Source organism: Toxotes jaculatrix, chromosome 14 (assembly GCF_017976425.1).
Source record: "Toxotes jaculatrix isolate fToxJac2 chromosome 14, fToxJac2.pri, whole genome shotgun sequence".
Taxonomy (NCBI): Eukaryota; Metazoa; Chordata; class Actinopteri; family Toxotidae; genus Toxotes; species Toxotes jaculatrix.
Genome location: NC_054407.1, coordinates 14,341,929 through 14,365,270, shown reverse-complemented (window position 1 = coordinate 14,365,270; position 23,342 = coordinate 14,341,929). Strand labels below are relative to the sequence as shown.

At 39.7% G+C, this 23,342-nt stretch overlaps 1 protein-coding gene across 1 annotated transcript in view; it reads left to right on the top strand.

Annotated features, from left to right (window-relative positions):
- The first annotated feature begins 16,097 nt into the window (after positions 1-16,097).
- Positions 16,098-23,342, top strand: part of LOC121192850 (dipeptidyl aminopeptidase-like protein 6) — a 67,236-nt gene continuing 59,991 nt past the window's right edge. Inside the window, exons 1-2 of the mRNA XM_041054775.1 lie at positions 16,098-16,199; positions 16,438-16,513. Coding sequence (XP_040910709.1) covers positions 16,457-16,513 — 57 coding nt within the window. The 5' untranslated portion in view covers positions 16,098-16,199; positions 16,438-16,456. The remainder of the gene's footprint in view (positions 16,200-16,437; positions 16,514-23,342) is intronic.

Here is a 23,342-nt window from a genome sequence, read left to right as displayed (position 1 = left end):
AACCAAGAAAGAGAACAAGCACCTCGACTAGAGAGTTGTTGCTGTCAGCAGAAGTATTTACCAAAATGTTTCCCTTTAAGAAAAAAAAAAAAAAAGCAAATCCTCACTTTCAGTTCTCCAGTTTAAAAGGAATAATGTCTGACTCTTATAGTAAGCATGATGGGCCTTTGGATGCAAGGTTGGGATATTTATATTTTAGCTAGTGTTTGTATGCTCTTGGGTGATTTTAGAAGCAATTTGAGCTATTTTTGCTTTAAAATTCCATTAATTAAATACAAAAAACTGTTTCCTGGACTTTGGTTTGGATTGGTATTCGTCACACATTTCTTCATCAGCATTGCTTCTCAATATGGAAAGAATGTCAATGGCAACTATTCAGACTTAACAGATGTATCTAAGTCATCTGTTGAGGTCAAATTAATGAATAAGAGTACCATTGTGCAGTATCATGCACTGTGGCAACTAACATCTTAATTTTTGGACAACGGTGTTGCCTGATGTCAGTGAAGTGTGAGACACAGAACGCACAGGAGTCACTTTCTAAATTATGACCTTTGAGCTGGTGTATGTTTACACCACCAACCACCATTGACCTAATTACCTGGAAACACACCAAGCTGTTGTTTAGTGATGTAACAGTGATACTCTTGTGGACCTAATTCCTACATGTGCAAAGCTAACGCTGACCTGCTGACACACACTCAAAGACTGTATTTACTATCAAAAGTGTATTGACTATTAATATAGAGTTGAACGGACATAATACTTAAGCAATAAATTATCTTATGCTTGTACTAGAACTTGATTTAGATCAATTTATAGAGATTTGCTTCCTTCACTCAGCATGTTTTTTTTTTTCAAATTCCTGTTAAAACTCTTGTGGCCGTTTTTCATACCTGACATTTTGACATGTCACAGTGGGAAAAGCCTAAATGTTAACTATCAACACTAACAATGGCTCTGTTCTATTCAAGGGTCCCAGTAAGCTATGACAGTGTGACAGTGAGCCAGCTTGAGCAGCACCACAACCCTGAAAATGAAGCAGCTATATTGAATTCAGTCATTGTTAAGTTTAATGTTTACACCAGTGCTTTTCTTACTGTGAAATGTCAAATATTTTTGACAAGAAAGGCCCACAACAACCAACCAACCCCTGAAGTATTTCATATTTTTTCCAAAAAGAAAAAAAAAAAAGCATATTTGTATTTCCACTTTGTATTTACTGGTGTTCAAACATCAGACCATTACAAGGAACCTGTTTTTTGTTTACCACCACATGAAATGCATAAAGTTGAAGATTACACTTGAAGATTTAACAGCATATTATTTCATTTAAATATGGAAACAAAGACTACAGCAGAGGTTTCTTCTGAAATAACTTCAAAAACGTTCAGGGGCAGAGATGTATTTTGGTAAATTACAGACAGAGGGCAGCACGACTCTGTTTTAAACAACACTGGGAATGATATTCAGATCAAACTGTCAATTACAATTCAACACAATCACTTTGTTCAGCACCCTTTTTCTGTGTTTTTTTTCTGGGTTGCACGGCCGGATGAGCAACAACAAACCATGTGTAAGGTTAAAAAGGCAAAGCGTAAATCATGTGTCTCCCCAATACTCACCCTTTTCCATAAAGTTTTGCATTTGTTGAATGAGAATCAGGTGGTGGTGGAAGGTAGACCCATCTGAACACATTTAACCTATGTACACATTTATATATGAGACTGTCCCTATCTTTTCATGCTCATCCACATCTCTATGCAAATTTATAATGTAGGTTTATATAATTATTAGCAGACAAATGTGCATTAATACAGTGAGTCATTTCAGCAAAATAAAACATAATTACATGCTGAATGGATAAATGCTCAAGGAGCTCTTTTCTGGTTGTTGAGCTTAATTGATGCCCTTTGGCTATCAGCAGGACTAATTTTCAAGAGAATACCAAGGCATTGTGACTGGGAGATAAAATAGGCTTTTTCTAAGCTAATGACCTGCACTTTGCTAGCCATGCAAAGTATCATGTGGGTGTAAAGTCTTGAATTGTTATGCTGTTCTTAAAAAATAATTGCCTTCTGTTTATGTTGGTGGTTGTTTTCCTTATGGTGATTTGAATTCATGCCATGCATGCAGTTTACTGATCATTATATGCAAACTCTGGCATTTTATGTGATGCAAAGCATACCGTATTGCAAAATAATCCACATGTATGAAAGATGTATAAAATACACCATTATTGAAAAATAATGTAAATCACATAGTCATATTCAAAATTATCTGAAGAAATAGGAGGTCATTATTTTGCTCCTGCAACTGAAATGAAACAGCTGATAATATCATAGTTTCAGGTTAACAACTGCCTTGCTTTTCAGTTCCCTGTATATTTCTGATAGGAGGCTTTTAGAGACAAAGCATTGATGCTGCTCAGGGTAGGGCAAAAGGCAGCTGCATGGGCAGCTGCAGAATAACAGGACAGACAGCTACGAGGTGAGCAGATGGATCCTATTAATATAATAGGAGAGACAAGAAACCTGAAACCAGATGCTGGCTGGACTCTTGTCTGCAGAAGAACAGGTATTGTAGAATCCAGCTCATATTAATTTACTGCACAGCGAGATAATTGTTTTCCATAATCACATGCAGAACACATTTCACAACTTTAGTATGTTGTAAAAATTAGGCTCAGTGTGAGTGCTGAAAACCACAGAGAGTACACAAACTTCAAAAGGCTCCGGGATAGGGAATCTGTTTTAATCTTTAATTTCAAAGAGATAAAATGTTTAAATATTTCAGAGACAAATTTGCATCATAATTTCTTCAGACAAGTGGGAGTTTAAACTCAGTGTGGAATGACTGTTACTTACCTTTAAATAGACAAGGGTTTTCATCACAGACTAATTAAAGAACAAAAATGTGAACTTTTAAGACCAAAACTTTTAGAGGGACTTTGTTTGATTGGATTACATTAAACAGGGAAAATTGGGAAAGTGGATGTGAAAGAGAGAGAGAGAGAGAAACACTGAAAGAGTGTCTCTTCTTCAGGTCATATCTCAAAAATCAAAAGTCTTTGGTCTTGACAAGCTTTGAGTAAAGTGGAAAGAAGAGGGAATTGAAAGTTTTAGGTCTCAGTGAAATTACAACGCGTATCAAACGTGCTTAGATGTTATGAACAGATATAATCAAACTACAGACATTGGTGAGCTATGTAAATGAGTCAAGATGCAATCCATTAAGCATCAACCAGCTGATGAAGAGAAACTGGGTGGGTTGATGGTCAAGTACTGAAGCTCATTTCAGTGGGGTAAGGCAGCCCTAAGACCCTAAAAAATATATATGATTTTTTTCTATTTAACTAATTGACTGCATTTATTTATTTTTTAAATCTGTGACTATTGTATTTCATTACTTTGTGACACAATGTCTTCTGATTTTGTGTGACTTTGAATCATAAGGTTGGGCTGACCTTTCTCAGTCCTTTTGAACCATGAGGGAAATTGATTGCACCGAAGAATTATTTTTGAACTGATAAAATATAGGAAAATTAATCCCTGCTTTGCAGAAGAAAATTAAATTGAGGCAGAGGGGATTTGCTATTCTTCTGACTTTTGCACAAGCTTTAATGTATAAAGGCTTCTGAGTGCAGTTCCTACTTGATGAACAATTCTATTGCCCATGGCTGGAGGAGCTAATTAGAATCTATTTATAATCATAGGGGAATATATCCAAAGAGCTAAGAGAGAGAGAGAGAATTGAGAAAGAGAGAAGGGGGCTAAAGGGGGGTGGGTGTCAAAAAATCAGTCTTCCCGCTGTGATATGTGAAACCAAGAAGTTCACATCCAAGGAGCCAGACAAAACCAAATTAACAGGTTCAGAAAGATAAGACAGAGTGTCTTTCTTTTCTTCTTTAGGACTGGAGCAGCAGTTTACGGTACATTCTTGAGTAACACAAGGGCAGCACTGAGGTGGAATCACTTGATCGCTTTAAAGTTACAAGTTTCGGAAACTTATCACAGCAGCTTTTAGCTAGTAAAATCTTGTGTGAAGCTCCCATGGTGGACAGTGCAGGGACCCTTCTCATGAGGACGAGATGCAGAGAAAGTGAAGCAGAAAAATGTTTTGGCCCTCATTATCAAACTACGGCAACTCATTTGCCAAGATTAAGATACTTTTGCATATCAAACATGAAAGATTGTAATTCTGTTCTGTGTATCTCTCTGACTAACCTTGATCTGCACTCAGCAGTTCCATCATCAAAGATGCCAAACCAGGGAGTTCAATGTGGCCCAGCCATCATCCACTTACAGGGAAGCATTAATAGTCTGACTGGAGTTGTGAATCGTTAAAACACCCAGTCACATGTACACAGACAAAGTGGGACACAAGCATGAGCAGACAAGTCAATACGCTGTGCTTTAGCTACTATCATATAAGTTGTGTGTGTCACATTAACCATGCATGTGGGGCAAGAGCAGTTTAAAAGGTCCTAAATCAAGACAAAAAGTAATAATGCATAAAAGTCAGCATAAATGAAAGTATAGTTGGAGGGTTTATTTAAAGGTAAGGATACAAAAATAGCACAAACTGAAACAGCCTCTGATCCACTTCTAACATCTTGATTCACTCCAGTGATTATTCATTGATGTGACAGAGTGAAAATATCTCTCCAGCATATAAAAACCTCACTTTTCTGTCTATTAAACGTAGGTTCTTCACCATTCCTCACTGTCACATCATCACTATGTTGTCATCTTTTCTCCCTCTTACTTGAACTGTCCCTCTGTTCCTCCGAGGAGAGACTCAGCACCCGTCCACTTTCTCTTTTTGGATAAGAACCGTAGAGCTTGTAGACAGTGGGCTCCCTTGCAGGCACACCCAAGAGGCCTTATTAAAGCCAAGGTTAAATCCCACTGTGCTCTGTCTTACACTTCACGCTAGTACCCACTCTAAGAGCTATCTAACATCCTGGATTCTCTAGCTGTACCTGAACTCCTCAGAGACACAGAGAGCACTGTACAGCAATCCTGGTGGTGTTACAATGAGCAGAGGTGAGATGCTTCTCTGTTTTTGCTCTGAATACCCAGAGGGACAGAGAACAATGGGACATTTTAAAATTGTCTGGCTTGGGTCAGAGATTATTTCACCAAATTATGCGTTAATAGAAGTTGTTTTTAGGAGAAGGTGGCAAACAATGAGTTTGCAGTCCCAGGTGAGCCTTCAAAATTGTCACTTTTCCTGCCTTGATTTGCTTGCTCATGAAAAACTGCAACAGAAATCCTCCATGTGAAATTCTTTTGTTGTAGCATTATCCCATGCATCTCAGAAAATTTCATTTGGTCATATTGCTCCATGAAGCAGCCTCTTTGCCGCATAAATCAGTTGTCTGACTCAGATGATGCCTTATGGAATTTCTGGAGCCCGCTGCAGCAATAGCGGAGATGAATTCATAGGGCTTAAAGTTCCCTTATAAACCCGGGGAGAAAGGGTAGTGGGCCATGAGACACCAGAACTGATGCTCTGTCCTCAAGCCGTATCAGGGAGTGAAGTGAATGTGACAGAGAATATTGAGGGGGGCTTTGCTCTGATAGTACAGGGCTCTCACTCACTCATCAGAGGAGTGTAGAAGAGGAGGGTGAGGAGTGTGAGGAGGGGTGATGGTGGGGATCATTCTGGCCACCACACAGTATCCTATTATTCACTCTCTTAGGTCTATTAGATGCAGGGTATTTTTATGCATCTGCGTACAATAGCATACAATCACTATTTTGTGTTGCAAAACTATTATATTCAACAGTTTTATATGTTTTTAGCACCAGTACAATCAGTGACATTTTTAGGGGCTAATTGCCTCCATACTTAATGCATAGAGATCTGTATAGACCGATAAGAACATATCTGTTCATTGTAATGATCAATCATGACTTGAATTATAATTTTACTCTTAGGAATCATTCCTCATTGTGCATATTACTGATCTTAATGGGAAGAGTTTTGATTCTAAAATGAGATATCGTTCCCAAGCCTGGTAAAATAAATGACATCAAATTATTTCAAAATGTCTTTTTAAAGGGATCCACATAACCATATACTTTATTATTCTACTTATTTGACAACGTGATGGCAGGTTTATAGACTGAATCTTTCACAGTTTCAGTTCACGGATAAGGTACCTCAATATGTTCTTAAACTGATTTATTAGCTTTTAGATTTATTAGCTTTTCTTTTTCTTTTCTACTTTTTTTTTGATAGTTGAGCTGTCATGAATTTGTCTCACATACTGTTCACAAGTTCAAGAATGACAGTCTGTGCCCCTCAGACTTACTTTTAAACAGTTAAAGTTCTCAACAGCTTCCCTGCTTGTTGAAATTCTAGATGATTTCACTCAATTTAGCTTGAATAGATGAGAGTCCAAATGCACTGAATGTTCACCGCAAAGATGCTTGTCAGACCTTTTGGAAAGATGCCATAACATTATAGCACATATCCCATTTTTGCCAGTATTAGTGTTATACTATTTATTTTTTTCCTCTCCCCAGAAATCTGAAACCTGGTAATAGGCTTGTCCTGAAGGGAGAAATCTATGACAGTTTGCTGCAAGTGTGATACTGAATACTTGACAAGAAATACAGCTACTCATATTTTGTGTTATCAAGCTGTCATGCTGTTTGTTTACATAGCAATGAGCCGAGATGAAGTGTGGGTAGTGTTTTGGAAGTGATTTGCCGACATTCATATTTCTCCTCATTACTGGTCTAGACTGGGAACAGTGTCAGAAATCATGGCGAAAAGATTAATAACTGTCATAACAGGGTAGGACAGAGAAAAACAGAGGCGTTGTTGCTTTGTCCTATGTGTCTGTACAATGATAATAACAGTATAAGGTACAGGAACATAGGACAAAGCAGGTACTTTGTAGAGAAAACTAAAGATCTCAGTATCCATCTAGCCATCTGCTTATGGAGCCCAACCCTGCACACACTGGGTGAAAGATGGGCTACATACTGGGCATGTTGCCAGTCTACCACAGGGCTAACACAGATCTCAGTAGAGCCAATTAAAAGCTGTGTCTTTCAGTGGTTCACCAAATCTCCATGGAGAGCTGTGGCCACATTATTAAATGATGTCCTTTTGCATTTGAACAATTTGCAATTGTCCAAGCAGCTTTTGTTTCATTCTGTTATTTGCAGAAGTGATGTTCTTGGATCATGTATTGCAATAAAAACTGACTGGCTGTTGACTCTAAGACATCATAGCCAAAGTAGTGAATAGTTCCTCTTGTTGTTAAAGGTGTGCAGATCCATGAACAATTTCAGTTGCACACAGGTGCATAGACCCTCAAATGTGGCACTCCCTGTCCTTCCTGCAGGTCGTTGTTGCGGCTTGTGTATGATCACATATTGCTGTGAGGTAGGAAAATGAGAAAAGGCAGAAATCTTAAGGGCATTTCTCTAAGTTTTGATGCCTTTGTTCAGTCTGGCCAACTAGTTACAGACGTCCCTGTTCCTGTTCGACTGTGGGTCAGAGCACACTAATTAGCCCAGCCTTTCTCTGACAAGTTGACAGTTGTAGGCCTGTTAAGTTCATAAGTGTAAGATTATGTTTTCATCAGGCTCCATCTTGTTAACTTTGCCTCTCCTTTACAGTTTGATTTAAGGGCCTAGAATGTTTTTTTTTCCCAAGGGGAACAAAGCCACCTTTCAAAATGTCTTTCTTTTTTTCTTGAACCAGTACATGCATTTGTCCTAAGTCTCTCAGCTGGGGAAGAGGGTGAGTCCATCTGTCAATAATTAAGCATACACTCATAGGAAATGAAGTTTGCAGGTAGTATTTAGGTTACTCAAGCGTTGAAAACATCCTTTCTGTGACAGTAATCTAGCTGAAAAAATCATATGCCATTCAATTTGAGCATGGTCAAAAATAATTTAGAAGTGAGTTCCCTACCAGCTATTTGGCAACAGGGAAAGGGTGCTAAGGTCTGCAGCCCAGCTCAGAAATCCTCATGAAAAGGAATAGGCATCCCCTTTACCATTCCTACTGGTTCCTAGACATAAATCATACATCAGTGTCTGTCCATTTGTTTTAAAATTGATATCAATGTACTCTGTATCTGTGAGGGTACTTATTATCATCAAAGAGACTAATTAGGAAAATATACAAGCTGTCTAAATGAGGATACTTGGCTTATTTACACCACCCCTCCAAAAAACAGACAACAGTCCATATTACAAATCCTCATGGTTTCATGCATTTTAAAATATGCTCTTTGACAGTCCAGGGAAAGATGCAGTGAACCAACATGAAATGGGTGCAAACTATCCCAAATTCAGGTGTTGGACTGAGGGTCCTGAATAAGTCATGGAGTCCTAGTCCATTAGGGAATTGCCAGAATTCTCTTTGCTGGCTACCAAGGGATCACTTCAAAGTTTGATGAGGCAGGCGATGAGACTGCACTCGCCACAAACCTGACAAAGGTTTTTTTTTTTCCAGGTGTTTTGAAGTTATCTGAGATGGCAAGTAAAAAAGTGTAGTTCAGTTCTGTTTTTTGTTGACTTATCTACCCCTTGTGTTCACTGACAAAGTTAGAGTTAGATGTAATAAACAAGGCGTTAATAGCAGTTTGGTACCTATGTGTGCAGCTGTAATGCACAGACAGAAAGAGATAGAGAAAGAAAGAAGACTTGTGGTTTGTGCATGTCGTCTGGAAATAGGTAAAAAAAAAAAGTTTTTAGAAAGAGTTTGACAGATCACGGGCTCTTTGAAATGATAAATATAATCTCAGACATAAAACAAAAAAGATCTTCTTTAATCCTCAGGAAAACAGAGTGGTTATCAGGCCAAAAATAGAGCAAACACAGTGTAGGAAGTAAACAGTCTGTGGCTGAGGTACAGTATGTGCAAAAACACTAATTCGACTGACTCATATGAAACTTTCTTCAACCAGCCATGATTTTATATTTGAACAGTAGAATACTGGCTTCCAACCTTTGTCACTTGTGACCAACCAAAAGAAAAGTACATCTGCTTGCAACCCTTTGTCACTGGTTCAGTCAAAGACCCATTGTTTTCATTGTTTTGTTGGAGTAATGATAGCAGCATGGCTTTCTGGATGGCAGTTTCTTTCTGTCTGTTGGCTGGTCAGTTGGTTGGTCCATTACTTTGGTCCAGACTGAAATGTCTCAACAGTTTTTGGAAGGATTGCTACAAAAGTTAGTATAGACATTGATGGTCCCTGAAGGATGAAGTCTACTGACTTTGTTGATTCCTTCACATTCTGCTAGTGCTGCCAGCTGATCAACATTTTCAGTTATCCTGTGAAATATCTAAACATCTACTAGATGGACTGGGACAGAAATTTGTAATTTGAAAGTAATAATCCCATCGGCCTCTGCTGTACTTGTTTTTAGCGCTAATTAGAAAATATTGACATGCTAACATGCTAAACTTTGATGGTGAACAATAATAAACATGATATGTGAAAAACATCAGAATTGCAGTTAGTCCTCCAACCTGAATAACCATATAGGTCATTGGTCCCTACCCTGGGATGCAACTCAGAGGAGCGCCTTCTCAAATAATGCCCCTGCGGCAGAAGGAGTACTGGATGTTCGTTGTCATGGTTACAATCATGAACATGTGGTGAAACTTATGAAATGGTCGTGGTTTGGTTAGGTTTAGGCACAACAACTGCTTACAAGAAACAAAGCAAACACTGGTGGAATGTGTAGCAAAGTTATTGTTTTTCATTTAAATTTTGTTTCTCATTTCTGTTTCTGTTAATCATCTCAAGACCCCTCAGACTCATCATGCAACCCCTCATGGGGGATCAGTTGTGACAGATGTGTTGTAACACCAGTAGTATGGATAGCTGCTGACCTGGTGTATTGCCCCTGAGCTGTATAACTTAACTCAGTGAACAGAGTAAAAGAGTACCAACTTTTTTAAGAGTGAAATATTTAAACATGCAGGACAGACTAGTTTTCCCAGCCCAAAGAAGCATAAATCATAAACCACAAATCACCTTTCTTTCAAAGCCAAAGATCCAGCAGAGCTGACTGTGGCTGAAAATGCTACAGTAAAAATACAGTACAGTAAAAATTCATAGTGCCTCCCTCCATTCACCATGATGAATGGTCCCCCTCTTTTAGTCAAAACAACAAAGCACACAGAGACAAAAGGCTGTGATGATGAGTAATTGTTTTTGAGCTGGAATATGACCTTTGTGTGTGCAGAGTATTTCTGTCAGTGTGAGATATTTGGCTCACTTTTCCCTTTATAATCCTGCTTCATAAGGCACATAAAGCTTAATGCGCTGCCAAGGTGATGCATGAAGGTGGGAGTCCATGGAATAATGTGATGGAGCAATAGTATCACAGCGGTGGTTTCCTTTCTGCAGGGGTCTGATTGGAGTGTAGCAAACATCTTGACCTCTTGACGTCTGTAATTGAGAGTGTTTTACAGACACCGTAGCTATGGCAAATTACTAAGAATGCAACTCAGGTGAGAAAATGGAGCGATTTATCCGTGTTGCATGTACCTTACATGACAGCCATTCACTCAATGTGTGTGCACATAATGTTGTTTGCTCAGCTCTTCGGTTCAAAACACAATGCTGTGATCCCACACAAATGTGTCCAAATCAAATCTACGGCAGGCTTATTTTGTGTACAGTTTGTCTCCTCTCATCCTCGTGTTGACAAATTCTATAATAAAATATGACAGTTTGCACATAGAGCGTGGAGCTTATTGAATTGTTGGGTCATTTTGAAGATTAATCTGGGCCAACATATTCCTTGTGGCGTTGTGAAACAGCAAAGCTGTTAATGGCATGATTTATCCCTCTAATACAACCAACAACAATGACTCTGGGTTGGGAATTCCTCACACTGATGTAAGATTGTCATATTACATCTTATTTGAGGAATGTTTACCATACAGAGCACCCACAAAAGCTCTGACAATATCACACGAACAAATCTGACTCTGCCTCACAACAAATGGCCATACTGCATGCAATTGAGCATCACTAATATCCCCCTGTGGCACAGAAACACTTCCGCATAAGAAAAAACATTTGGTCGTGTAAGGTTTTTTTTTTTTTTTTTAGCTTTTCCTACTCTACACGATTTCTAGCAAGTGCTTATTTTAAATCAGTCACACTTTATGTCTCCCAATGGTTAATCTTCTCATCTACTCTCATCTACACTGGAACAAACAGCTCAGGAGAGAAGTTTTCACCATCAGCCAGGCGCCAGAGAAAGATGAAGATGCACATTTCAAATTTAATATACAGACAGGATATATGGACTAGCCCCTGCACATCCTGCACGCAGTCTATTCATATTGTTTCCATGTAAATTCTGAGAATGTTGCCCTTTTGAGGTCAGTTGTAATTACTGTATGGATGTCAGTGGAGTGGTAAACAGGAGACGAGTGGAACTGTGCAGCTGAAAGGCAATACGACAGGAAGTTGCTCTTGACCACAACCTGAGATTAAGTAACTGGAAGTCTGAGACCTGGCCCTGAAAGCTGATGCAGGCTGTGGGTCTTTGTGATGTTGTGCATGTGTGTGTGTGTGTGTGTGTGTGTGCTCTTGTATGTCTATATGTTCTTAAATGGACTGCTTGAGGGTTCAGACTTGTTTTTAGGGTTAGAATTAGGTTGAGAGTAAGCCTAGGGTGAGTTGGTTAGTCATTTAAGTGTCATAGTTAAGGTTAGGGATTGGAGATGCATTCTTTTTTTTCTTTTTTAATGATTAGTTAAAGGAATAGTTCCAGATTTTGGAAGATATAAATATTACTAACAGAGACTCCTGGAAGTCACTGATTCATCCCGAAAAACCACAATTTTTTAAGACTTTGATGTTTGGATTGAACAAACAAGATATAATGAGCTGATTAGTGAGCTTTAGAGGTGGATTTTATTTCCTTCGGACAGAGTCAGGCTAGTGGTTTCCCAGTGTTTCCAGTCTTTATGCTGAGCTAAGCTAACATCTCCCGGCTCCAGCTTTATACTGAGCAGACAGACATTCCTGTGCTCAACATTTATTATGTAAAGAGTCCATTGATATTTTACATTTTTCTTATAGTCAACAAAGTCCATGGCAAGACCAAAATGAACAATCAATTTCTGTTACTAACAAGTCTTACTTGTACTTCCAAAACCCAACATATCTTATTTCTCTGAGCTATAGAGCTCTGTTGTTGTCCAAAACCAATTAAAACATATCAGTAAGTCTTATCACTGCACTCAGTGCCATATTCCTTTATTACAATGAACACGGTCAGTTTAGTTTGAGTCAATCCCATACACACACTGTCCTTGTGTGGCCTAAAATAACTTCCCAAAAAAGACACAATTTACACCTGTTTGATTAACATTTGATATAAACTACAATGCCCAGCTTTTTTAGGAAATGATTTATATTAAAATAAATCCATATATTTTTGACCCATTTTTATAGATTTATGTCTTCAGTGGTAACAAATGGACTTGATGCTGAGAACCCTGATAGACTGACTGTCATGTTGTTTGTTTTGGTCTTCCTGTGGGTTTTATTGACAGTAAAAAAATTGTAATTTGCAAACCTTATACTTTAATACATTTTATGTATAATTCGTGTTTCTCATTGTCATGTTTTTTTTTGGTTTTTTTTTTACAAGTAAAGTGCATTTGAACTTGAACAGCTCTAACTTGAACTTTTACATTAACACAACTCTTTTGTCTTTTTAGTTGTTCTGCTCCTCTGTTACAAGTAGATTTTTGGAAAGTGGCTCACCCTCTAAAGTGCTCCTCACCAAGTCAGGCGCTACAAATGGATTTTAGAGGCATCATATGACCCGTGTTCCTGCAGGCAACTGTGTTAAGTAATTTCAGGCAAAGTGGAGGAGTGGAAATGAATGTCAAGGGCAGGGGTATTGCTGCTGCTGTCTGTATTCAGTCTTACATCAGTCCAACCTCATGTCAGCTCTTCAACAGCCCACACATCATTAAATGGAGGAGCTTTTTACGCTGATAGCGCTGCTTCCCCTGGTCATTCAGGTCATTATCACTATAGGTCTTGGCTTTCCACATGCCGCCAGTGATCCCCAAAACGTACACTTCCACTGAGATCCTCAGGTCCATTAAATCAGTGGCGTGCAGAACTGAGATTTATACATCGCCCCACAGCTTGTGTGGTCAACTTGTTGATATTCTAATGAGGCCAGGGGAAGGCCAACTGGGAGAAAAATTGGATTTCCAGCAAGAAATCAATGATTTACTGTGTCTCTAAATTACTGTTTCAGAGGTGATGATGGAATAAATAAGTCATGTGCAAATCCATGAAGATAATTTTTGAAATAAACACACTTTAGCAGACATTTTGATTTCTTGTCTTGCCAGTATTAAAACCACAGGAACTTTGAATGCTTCTTCCAAAGTATGAAATCTCATACAACTGCTAAAATCATGTCATAGATTTGAAAAATTCTTAATGTTTTTCAGCTGATACAAAATGCAGCTTACACTGCAAATTCTTTATAAAAGAATCCTCAGGCTGACTTGTACCCTGCTGCGCTATGAGTCTATTTTTCATGTCCAAAGCGTATTTAGCTTTATCACAATAAAGTGCTTGTAGACCATGGGGACTGAAACAAGATCTGGAAATGCAGTACAGGATTCACAGCGCTCTCACATACTATCTGACAGGAAATGTCTTATTTATAACAGCATCTTGGGAACACTGATACCTTGTAATCATCAGCTGGCTTCTTGCTAAAAAAGATGTAATTCAGTACAGATGACCATTCAGCTGACAAGATGGCACAGAGAACCGAGAGGGCACAGTAATTATAAATATAGCGATTATTATTTGCCAATTTTTCAGAGAAAGTATGGTAACAAACCAATAAATGATAAACCTATAATTGGAGAATCTGATTTGTGATCTTAGTGAGTTCATCTTAAGTAGAGAAAGAATGATAAAACTACCCAATTTCAAATGAACTTGTGCTCAAACCTTCGCTCATAAGTTTGGTTTTTGAACATTTCATGTTCATCCAAATTATTTACCACAAGTTCTGATGACTGAAGTAATACCAGACTTTGGTCAATGTTCTCTAGAAGTTGTCTTCTGTGCTTCATTCATACTGTAGAGTTTTTGCCTTTTGGTGATAAAACTACAAAGCTGGTCCATAAACACAAACAGAGAAAGACTAAAAGAGAAGAGCATAGTAAGACGTGTTCCTCATGCAGATTTAACTCATCCTCCCCCACTGTATTTCATCTGGCTGATTTCCAATTTTTCTAGGTTCAGCATGTAACTCAGTTCCTGGTCTAAAACCTCCACTCCACTTGAACATTTCCACAACAGTATAACAACTGTAATTGGTCTCCTGTGGCTTTAGAGCCCCTTGCCTGTTCTTCCATTAACACCATCACAGAGCTGCCTGGCTGCTGTCCATGGTGGTAAACTGTAAATGATGGCTTTGCGATGGAGGATGCCTCCGTGCTGCTCAACCCTCTGTCACACACACTTCTTCATACTTTCTCCGGTCTTGTGCGTGATTGTCGATGTCCTCCATTTTTTTAAATCTCTTCATTTTTTTAAAGAGAGAAAGTAGTATGGTTTTGTAGTGGTATGGTTTCCACATTTGAATAAAAAATACTGTAAATATTTTTATGTGAGATTTGAATTTAACTTAATTTGCACTTGGAAGTTACTACTAAGATCATAACTAACCCCCCCAAAAAAGAGCTCTAATTCTGCCTGGCTTTGTTGTTTCTGCCTTAAAGGGGGAGGAGGCATGAGTGTGTTTTGTGTTGCCTTGCTGCTATTACACCAATGCAGCCCAATTGGGAACTGTCATACCTAAACTGTGTCTTTGAGTATTATATACTACATTTCTACTGTTCAATTATTTATGGTCTAACACCAGTGCAATGCGGCAAAAAAACAACAAAAAACATAAAAACATAACAGCAACAAAGAAAGTTGAGGTTGTTGGAAGTTGTTACAGCACAGACTTTGTTTTTCACTCTGCACTTCTTCATATCTCCACAGAGAGCAGTATCAAGGTTGTCTTTAGTGGACACTCACTGTAATCAGTCATGTACCTCAGTGAGAGTCCAGCTCTGATGTGTGAAGGCAACATATTACAAAGTCTGCAGAGGGGAAAAGGAAGACGAAAGGCAGGCCTGTCCTTTACTGGATTCACACAAATATCATTAGCTAAATATCAATCACACTTTCCATGCTAACAAAAGTAAAGTCTGCCCTTTGTTCCTTCTAATTAGCTGCAGCTGAAGTTGGAGAAAATTCCCCAGCCCCAGATCATTAGTATTTGCAGAGTGCTCCGCCACTTAGCTCCCTGTGGTTTCACTAAATTCACACTTTACTCTCTGTAATGAACTCCTTTGAATCCCCTTCCTCATTAGCCCTATGGAAGAAGAAAAAAAAAGAAGAAGTATTAACCGCTGAGGGGGCTTGAGGGTGACATGTTAACGCTTTTGATCCCCACCCACCGCTAAAAGCTTCTAATCGCTGGATCGCTGTGGAAGTTTCTGGCCTGAAACAGCAGCGAAGGGCATCTCATAGCCGGAGCAGAGAAACAAACAATTCACAAGCGAGTTGTGAAAGCAGAGTCTGAACCTCTCCAGATAAGCAGCGGCCACAGACGCTGGTCTGAACTGATTAAATCTTGCACTAAAGCTCTCACAACACATCCACGGCATGCTCTGACAGACTGGATGGGGCGTGGACATATTCAGAAAGGTGACGATGAAATGGCCAATAAAGACTCCTATTCAACTAAGTGGATTCGGACTGCACAGTTAAACATGGATAAACGTGGATACTTTGAAGCTTTGCAGTGGCTCCTCCATCCCTAGGAATGCACACGCAGTTTGCTGATATAGCCTCTGCTTCTCTTCTCCTTTACTCCCTTTCCATCTGTAAAGGCATATTCTAATTCAGACTGACCGTGGATCAGCTCATTTCTGAGCAACACATCTGCACAAAACTACAAAAGAAACCCCAACTTCCTGAGTTCGAATCGCAGCGGCTTGTCACCGTGTGAAAACTTTGCGCTGGTCTCCTGTCTCACTGCTGTAGGGTAGAAAAACAGCGCAACACCACCGTACGGCCCGTGAACAGCGCCTCTGGAGAGAAGCTGCGCTTTGATTTACCACTGGACAGCACTTCTTAAACAGCGTTAACAAAGGTGGGTGGCGTTTAATGACGCTCGTAAGCTGGAAGAGCTGGAGCTCAACCGCATGCAATTTTCAGCAGGCGAATGTCGCCACATGAGGCTTTTCAACTTGCAGGTTTCAAGAAGAGAAGTAGATATTCTCGTGCTTGCTTGAGCGTGAGAGAGAGAGGGAGAGAGAGAGAGAGAGAGAGAGAGAAAGAGAGAAAGTTGTTTGTTCAGGCGGCTTAAGGTGAATATTTTTGTATTGCAGACCATTGCTATATGGGACCATGAACTCATCAGCAGGTGCGGGAAACTACCGTAAGGGATCCACCAAGGGAGAGAAGGTAATTTATATTTTAAACCTCCTCTTTCCCCTTCTTGTTCACATTCACCCAGTGTTTATGTTTTTTTGTTTTTTTTTTTTTTTTTAAAATACCATTAGGCTTAAAATTCACAAAATGGCACAGAGCTGTTGGATTACTTTTGCCTTGGACTCACCCTCCGCAGTAAAGGAAGACGATCTGAGTTGTGTTTTGTGCTGTTGGCATGTTAAGGTGTCTCTAGCTGCTGCTGTTGAGTGTCATATTTGGTACAAATGTACTTCCAGTGTAGGAATATTTGTATAAGGGGTTTTCTGGACACAATAAGTGCCACTATTGTGAACCTAATCTCTGTGCTGGTATCATGGCAAGGACACATTTCACTGTCACAATGCATTTCACAATGCAAGTTTTCCACTTGCTTTGAGAAGTTAGGACTCAGTGGACCAAATCATCTGAAGAGATTTGTAATGTGCAAGTCCTAAATGGAGGTGTCTGTTCACAGCTGCTCCATGTGCAAACAGATTAGGTTGTCTAGATAAGAGTCTGGTTATCATTTTCTCTTCCCTCAAGCATTGACTCGTCCTGTGCATCTGTCAGATTGTGTGTTACCTTCTCTGTTTAGCTCCTTTTTCGAAGTCGTCGCAAAGAAAACATCACAAACTAACACACAGGGGAAACAAAACCAAAACATCTTTTTTTTTTTTCTTGTCTGCCCGGTCATGTCCCAGCAATGGCACTCCCATAATGCCATTTCCAAGCAACGCTCACATAAAAGATCCAAAGTTAACTTGAATTACACAAGGGGATAAATCGATTGTGGTCTCAATAGGGGATGAAAAACAGGATGATGCATGAATCAGGTTCCCTTCATGTGTCACTCTGAGAGCAGCTGGGAAATATTAAAATTCTGCCTGCCTATAGGGGGCATGTCGTTCCAAAAAATGTTTTCAGATCGAAGTTTGCAGTAGGCTATTTTTTTTTAGATGTTTCTAAAAGGTGAATCAGACTCATAGTATCACATAGAGAGTTTGTTTGTTTTAAAATGTTGTCTTTTAAGTTTAGACTTAATTTTTCTATCTTGTCACTAATGTATAACGTTCCACATAGTTGATTTCTACATGTTGTGTTTTATATAAGAGTGTGTAATTTAGTCATATCAAATGTGGATGTGTGGCTGCTTTTTATGGGTGTACACTCATCTGTCAGTGCTGATGGATTGCCATAGTTTCGACTTTAACTGTCTCTTTGGCTGACTGTTATTCAGTGTGTGTTCAGATCTGGCCATGCTGGAGTTAGTTTGCCCTCTGCTGGAGGCACAAAGTCACATACTCACTAAATATCAGGCTACCTTTTCCAATTTATTGGCATCTTTTCAGATTTAAAAAAAAAAAAAAAAAAAACTTGCTTATTGCTCAGGCTTTACAAGCCTCCAGTCAGTTTCTTTCAAACAAATTCCCACCACTGAATTGAGAAGCTCCTCCATTTGTACGTGCTGTATTTCTGCTGACACCATATACTGTACAGCTGAATTTTGTAAAAGCTAAAGCACCCTAAAGTCATGAAGTCTTAAGTTTCTGTGACCAAATTTTGAGTCCTTAAGGACTCGCGAGCACAGCCTATTAAATTCTGCCATAATCTGTGGTCAATTTGCATAGAAAAGAAATCATTAAGTCTGGCTGTGGAAATCCGAGCCGCCTACCCTTCTCTGAGGACAGAACAAATTGGAGAAAATGCAGACATGTCTTCACTAAAACTCATTATGCCTGATTTGGTTGTTATAATCCTGCCCCGAGAATGAGAGAGTACTGACTTACTGAAACATACTCACTGAATCTACATAGATACACTCACTTTCTCATTTTCTTCTTGTTCTTTTTCTCTTGCCCTTTTTTTCTCCCCTTGTTTTCTTTCACAGACGGGTTGAGTCATTGCAGCAGTCATCAGCATTAAACTTCACTGGTTTATTAACTCTGAACAAGTCACAGCCAGGAACAAAAAACCTGCTGCTCTTCACAGACAGGTGTCAAAATCTCAGGTCAACAGTTGCTGTGTGTCGCGCTTTTAATCCCATCAAATCTTTTACGTCAATACGTGTCACTTGAAATCTTACCTTTTCAGAAAGGATATTTGAGGCTTTAATTTAAAAGTTAAAAAGAAGAACACAAATTTAATTACTTTCACAGTGGCTGTTATCACAACATGTGATGTGGACTAAAATGCATGTGCTCTACATGCAAATCATTTCTACAGCTTAATTTTGAGCCATTTGAATTTCCCAAATTGTCACCACAATGAGGTGTAAATTACTGTTGTTTATAAACACATCACATTAAGTTTTTTGCAGTGTTTGTTATTCTGTAAGCTGCTTCTCCAGCGGCTGCTGCAGTGAAGTGTTTTTGATGTTTTCTGTGGAGATTATGTCCATGACTGCTTTCAAAATGAAACGTCACCCAAAAGCATATACAAATCCAAAAGATTCAGAATTGCTCTGTGGCAGATTCTGCATTGGCAGATTCCGGTATCTTGTATTATTGTAATATTCCACACATATTGTTGTAATGCCACAGAGTCCTGTCAACAATGTGTCATTCATCACATTCACTCAGAATTCAAGGTGCATTTTAGAGCCACCAGCTGAAATCCATTTAAATCAGGCAGAAATGCTGCTCAGCATCATTTAATCATGTTGAGACATGGCCTTGATTGAATCGTTGCCGTTCATTTGTACTTCGTACACCGCAGAGCTGAAAATATGCTTCACTTTGCCTGTCTTGTCTCATCTGTTGTGCTGGCTGCCTCTGGTATTGCCTGATGCCTGATGTTTTCAAGGCCAATACCTTTCTCCAGAGTCTAGACTTCCATCATTTGCATTTACTGAGAGACTGAGAGGCAGCCAGTCAGCTGACGGTGCTCTCTGTTTCCAAGATACGAATGGTATTGTTTCACTCTCTGCAAAAACATTCAAGTTGCAGCACTGGTCAAAATGCTCAGACACACAGAGTTTGTAAAAATGTTTTTAGAAATTTATTTGTAGGACCATGTTGCATGTTATTATTCACATGTATTTTGTGAGTTGGCAGAGAACATAATCATAATTTTAATCTGTTTGATCAGGTTAGTTTTGAGTGAACCCGCATAAGAGCTGTTTGAAAGTGTGCATCAAGGATTTACCATTACCTTGAACTGAATGTTAAGGTTCCCCCGGAGTAGAATCATATGGGTAAAGTTTCCCTGGGATGATTTGTATGCAGCAGGAATATGTACGGATGAAATGCCTTTCAAAAGCATTCTGTATTCATCCAGTGAACCCTCTGTATTTCTGCATTGAACCATTGCACTTTGAATCGCCTGCTTAAAATGTTTGTATTGCTGCTCACAGCCGCTATTAGCTGTTACAAAATGACTTTCATTTTCCTGATGTGCACATACACACACAATCTATGCCCACATTTTGATACCATCTGTTTATTTTATCCAATGACCGTATTGAGAGTGATAATGCAGTGGCGGACAATAGCACATTGTTCAACGAAATGAAATTCGGAGACAGAGAAACAACCAGGGACGCCCGGCAGCCAGGGACAACACCATTCAACAGCAGTCATTTGTCACCACTAACTGCTGTGCTGCGGCTTGGCTCTCCAGGGAAGGTTTGCTGTAGATGAGAGCCATGCTTATGAAAGCTGTACAGGTTTTTGCAGCTCCTGGCCACCCTTGAGCACCTAAAGCTCTTCATCCTGGACCCAATCACGCTCTTGCATTGCTCCCTGGGGTGCAGGGTTCATCTGTGCCTGTCACCTGTAACAGATGACCTGATAGAGCTCTGTCTGATGTAAACCTGCTTGCATCTTGCTGATAAAGATACATCATCGCCCGATATGCACGTATTCTTGGACTCTTTCCTTTTCTGACTAACAGCATTGTGTTCTCTATTCATCTCATTGCACCACTGCCCTTCCCTGAGCTCAAAGAGGGGCTGGTCTGAGAAGCATACCAAGTACAGCGGTGTGCATTTACAGGGAGGAGTGCTGGTGGAGGATGCTGGGGGCCCTTGAGTCACTTAGCCAGGGGTAGGTAGTGTGGTCTGGTTGAAGGTCAAGATCAGAGCTGGGCTAAGGACATGAAGGTTTGACGGCATCATGGGACTCAAAGTTGTGAACTGAGTTTAGACTACACACTCATAGTGCACAGAAGCGCACACAGAGAAACACTACACCACACACATGCATGTGCACATCGTCACATAAATCCTGTGAATGTCTCCATTTGGGTTTAGACCTCAGTTCTCTAAGGTTGTCAAGTCTAATTGTTGTAGTAGGGTTGAAAACATTGCTGCTCACAGGGAGGAAAAAAGCAATAGGAACACACTATTAGGGATGACTTGCTCCTTGAAATCCACATAGAGTTGTTTGGAATTTACCAGCCGTCTTTATTGATCAGTTTATGATTGATCAATTTAATTCAGCAGCTAGAGACACCAATTAGGCAGACACTCTAAGCTAAGCCAAAACCTAAACTGATGCTTTCATTATCCCCACAGCATTGAATAATAAATCCAGCTTTCTCTGCGGATCTAGAGAGCCATATATGCTTTAGGCGTTTACCATGAAAATGCTGATATGTCTGATTTTAAAAGACCAAAATGCACAGTCACAGGGAATTTTAATTTCTGATATAAACCAGTATGTTTCCCTTAATTTGTCCGTGCCATCGATCATAGACTTTATTAATGATTTTGTTTTGACATCAGCTCTTAAAATGCTTTAATGGCAGCTCACGTTCTGCTAAATCAGCAGGAGGTGACAAATGGAGGAAATTGGTAAATGAATGTAAATGGTGCTGTACAGCAAAGTAAATAAGTAAAGAAATTCAAGCTGCGCATTGTTAATCTTCTGTCGGTATGATAAAACCCCACATCACCTCCGTGCTCTACAGCAATAACAGCTCTGACCTTTTACACTAATTGCAATTACAGTGACTTACTGTGAGCCAGCAGTGTTCATAATCATAGGAGTGTACGTCATGGCTGTAAATGTGACAAAAATGAATGTGGAAGATGACCAATCAGGGCCCTGTTTAACGGACCCTTGGGAAATGTCATGGCACAAAATCAGCTTGTTAACAGCAGTAGCTATAACTACAACCAGGTCTTGCATTAGCTCAAAAGACTTTATTGTTCCTTGGTACAGTCACTGGAGCAATTATTCTGTCAGATGAAACCTTATCTCCTGTGGTATGCATGCAAATATGAACTTTAGATCATCTTTATCCTTGCTGTAGCGTAGGGCTTTACATGTAGCCCTAATTGACACAGACAAACCTCACATGTGTAGCTGTGCTCTTTTTTTCTTGTTTTCTAACTAGTTGGGGTTTTTTTGTTGTTGTTTTTTAATTGTCCAGTGTTCTGTGATGATACTGCCCACCTTTGCAGCCAGTGAAGCTCTTCATCAACTGTTGCTGTCACAGTGGGTTTGTTATCTGTGTGCAAGTCAAACATGTAAAATATGAGCTGAAGCCCGGCAGCCATTAGTGATAAACTGCTGCAACTGCAGGGGGTGAAAGACTCTTGCTTTAAACGGGTCCATGAGTCATGCTTGAAAAGAAATTCAGCTGACTTTGAATATAAGTATTTATGAAGTGCTATTTATGAAACCTCAAATCACTTCCTACCACAAGGTGTAAAACACACCGCTGTCCACGAAATAAGGATATGGGCCCCTCAACTTTATTTTATTCTCTTTCCCCATGAATAATTGGCAAGGTCACATTAAAATAGTGAACATTTTGCTCATAGACATAAAATTAAATCCTAGCTTCCACAGCTGTGAAGTGAAAAACTTGAGGCACTGTTCTGCAATATGATAGCTCCTTGATGACCTTGCACCATATACAGTATATGTCTTCCATGCTCACACCACCTCAGCATCTTGATTTCACACACAAGCAAAGTGCTGGACAGCAGCATCAATACGAGCCATGATTCAGCCCCCAAGTCCATAACTGACCGGGGATTGACTGTGGGTAGCCTTGTGATTCACTGCTCTTGGAGCCCTCAGTGCACCATTTTTAATGAATGAGCTGAGAATGAGATAACTCATGAGAGTGAGTTATGAATGCTTTGCTGTTCATTCTGGTCTTTTCAAGGTATGCTGCTTCTTTCCTCCGGCTTTTGTCGTATTCAGTTGAGCAGATCGGATTAAGCAAGGAGATATAACTCTACTTCTAGTTTGATAAAAGCATTTTAGTCCTTCATTCCCAAGACTCCGTGCTGTGCTTTGGTTGTACAAACCGGTTACTCAGTTTCAGCCCTGGGATTCAATACACAAGGCACAAACTGTACATAAATAAAGCAGAAGTGTTGCCTGTGCCAGGCTTCTGTCCTGTTAGCATGGCTTGATGGGTGTGTGTGTGTGTGGGTAGGGGGGGTTGTATTTTATGATGTGGAGGAAAGGCAACATAAATATTACTCGTTCTTAATCACAACCCAACTGCAAAGGCGACTGAATTGATCCATTTCTCTGTAATAGCTGCACACACTCAGATTGGGAAAACACAAACCTACTTACACACATGCAGGCACTCTGAGGGAAAAATGCCTAACAGGCAGTATTGGTACTGATGTGCTGAGGAGCAATTTGTGTTTATTGTTTATATATACTGTGTGTGTGTGTGTGTATGTGTGTCTAATTTACCTACAGTATTGAACTCTCCACCTTCGCTGAGAAAAGTCTTGTTGAGAGAGAGTTTAAGTGAGGGAGGGAGGGAGGGAGCCAGGGAGGCAGGGAGAAAGGACGGGAGAGATGAGTAGTGTTTGGAGCAGCCTGAGCAGGAGAGATGACCCCCCTCACAC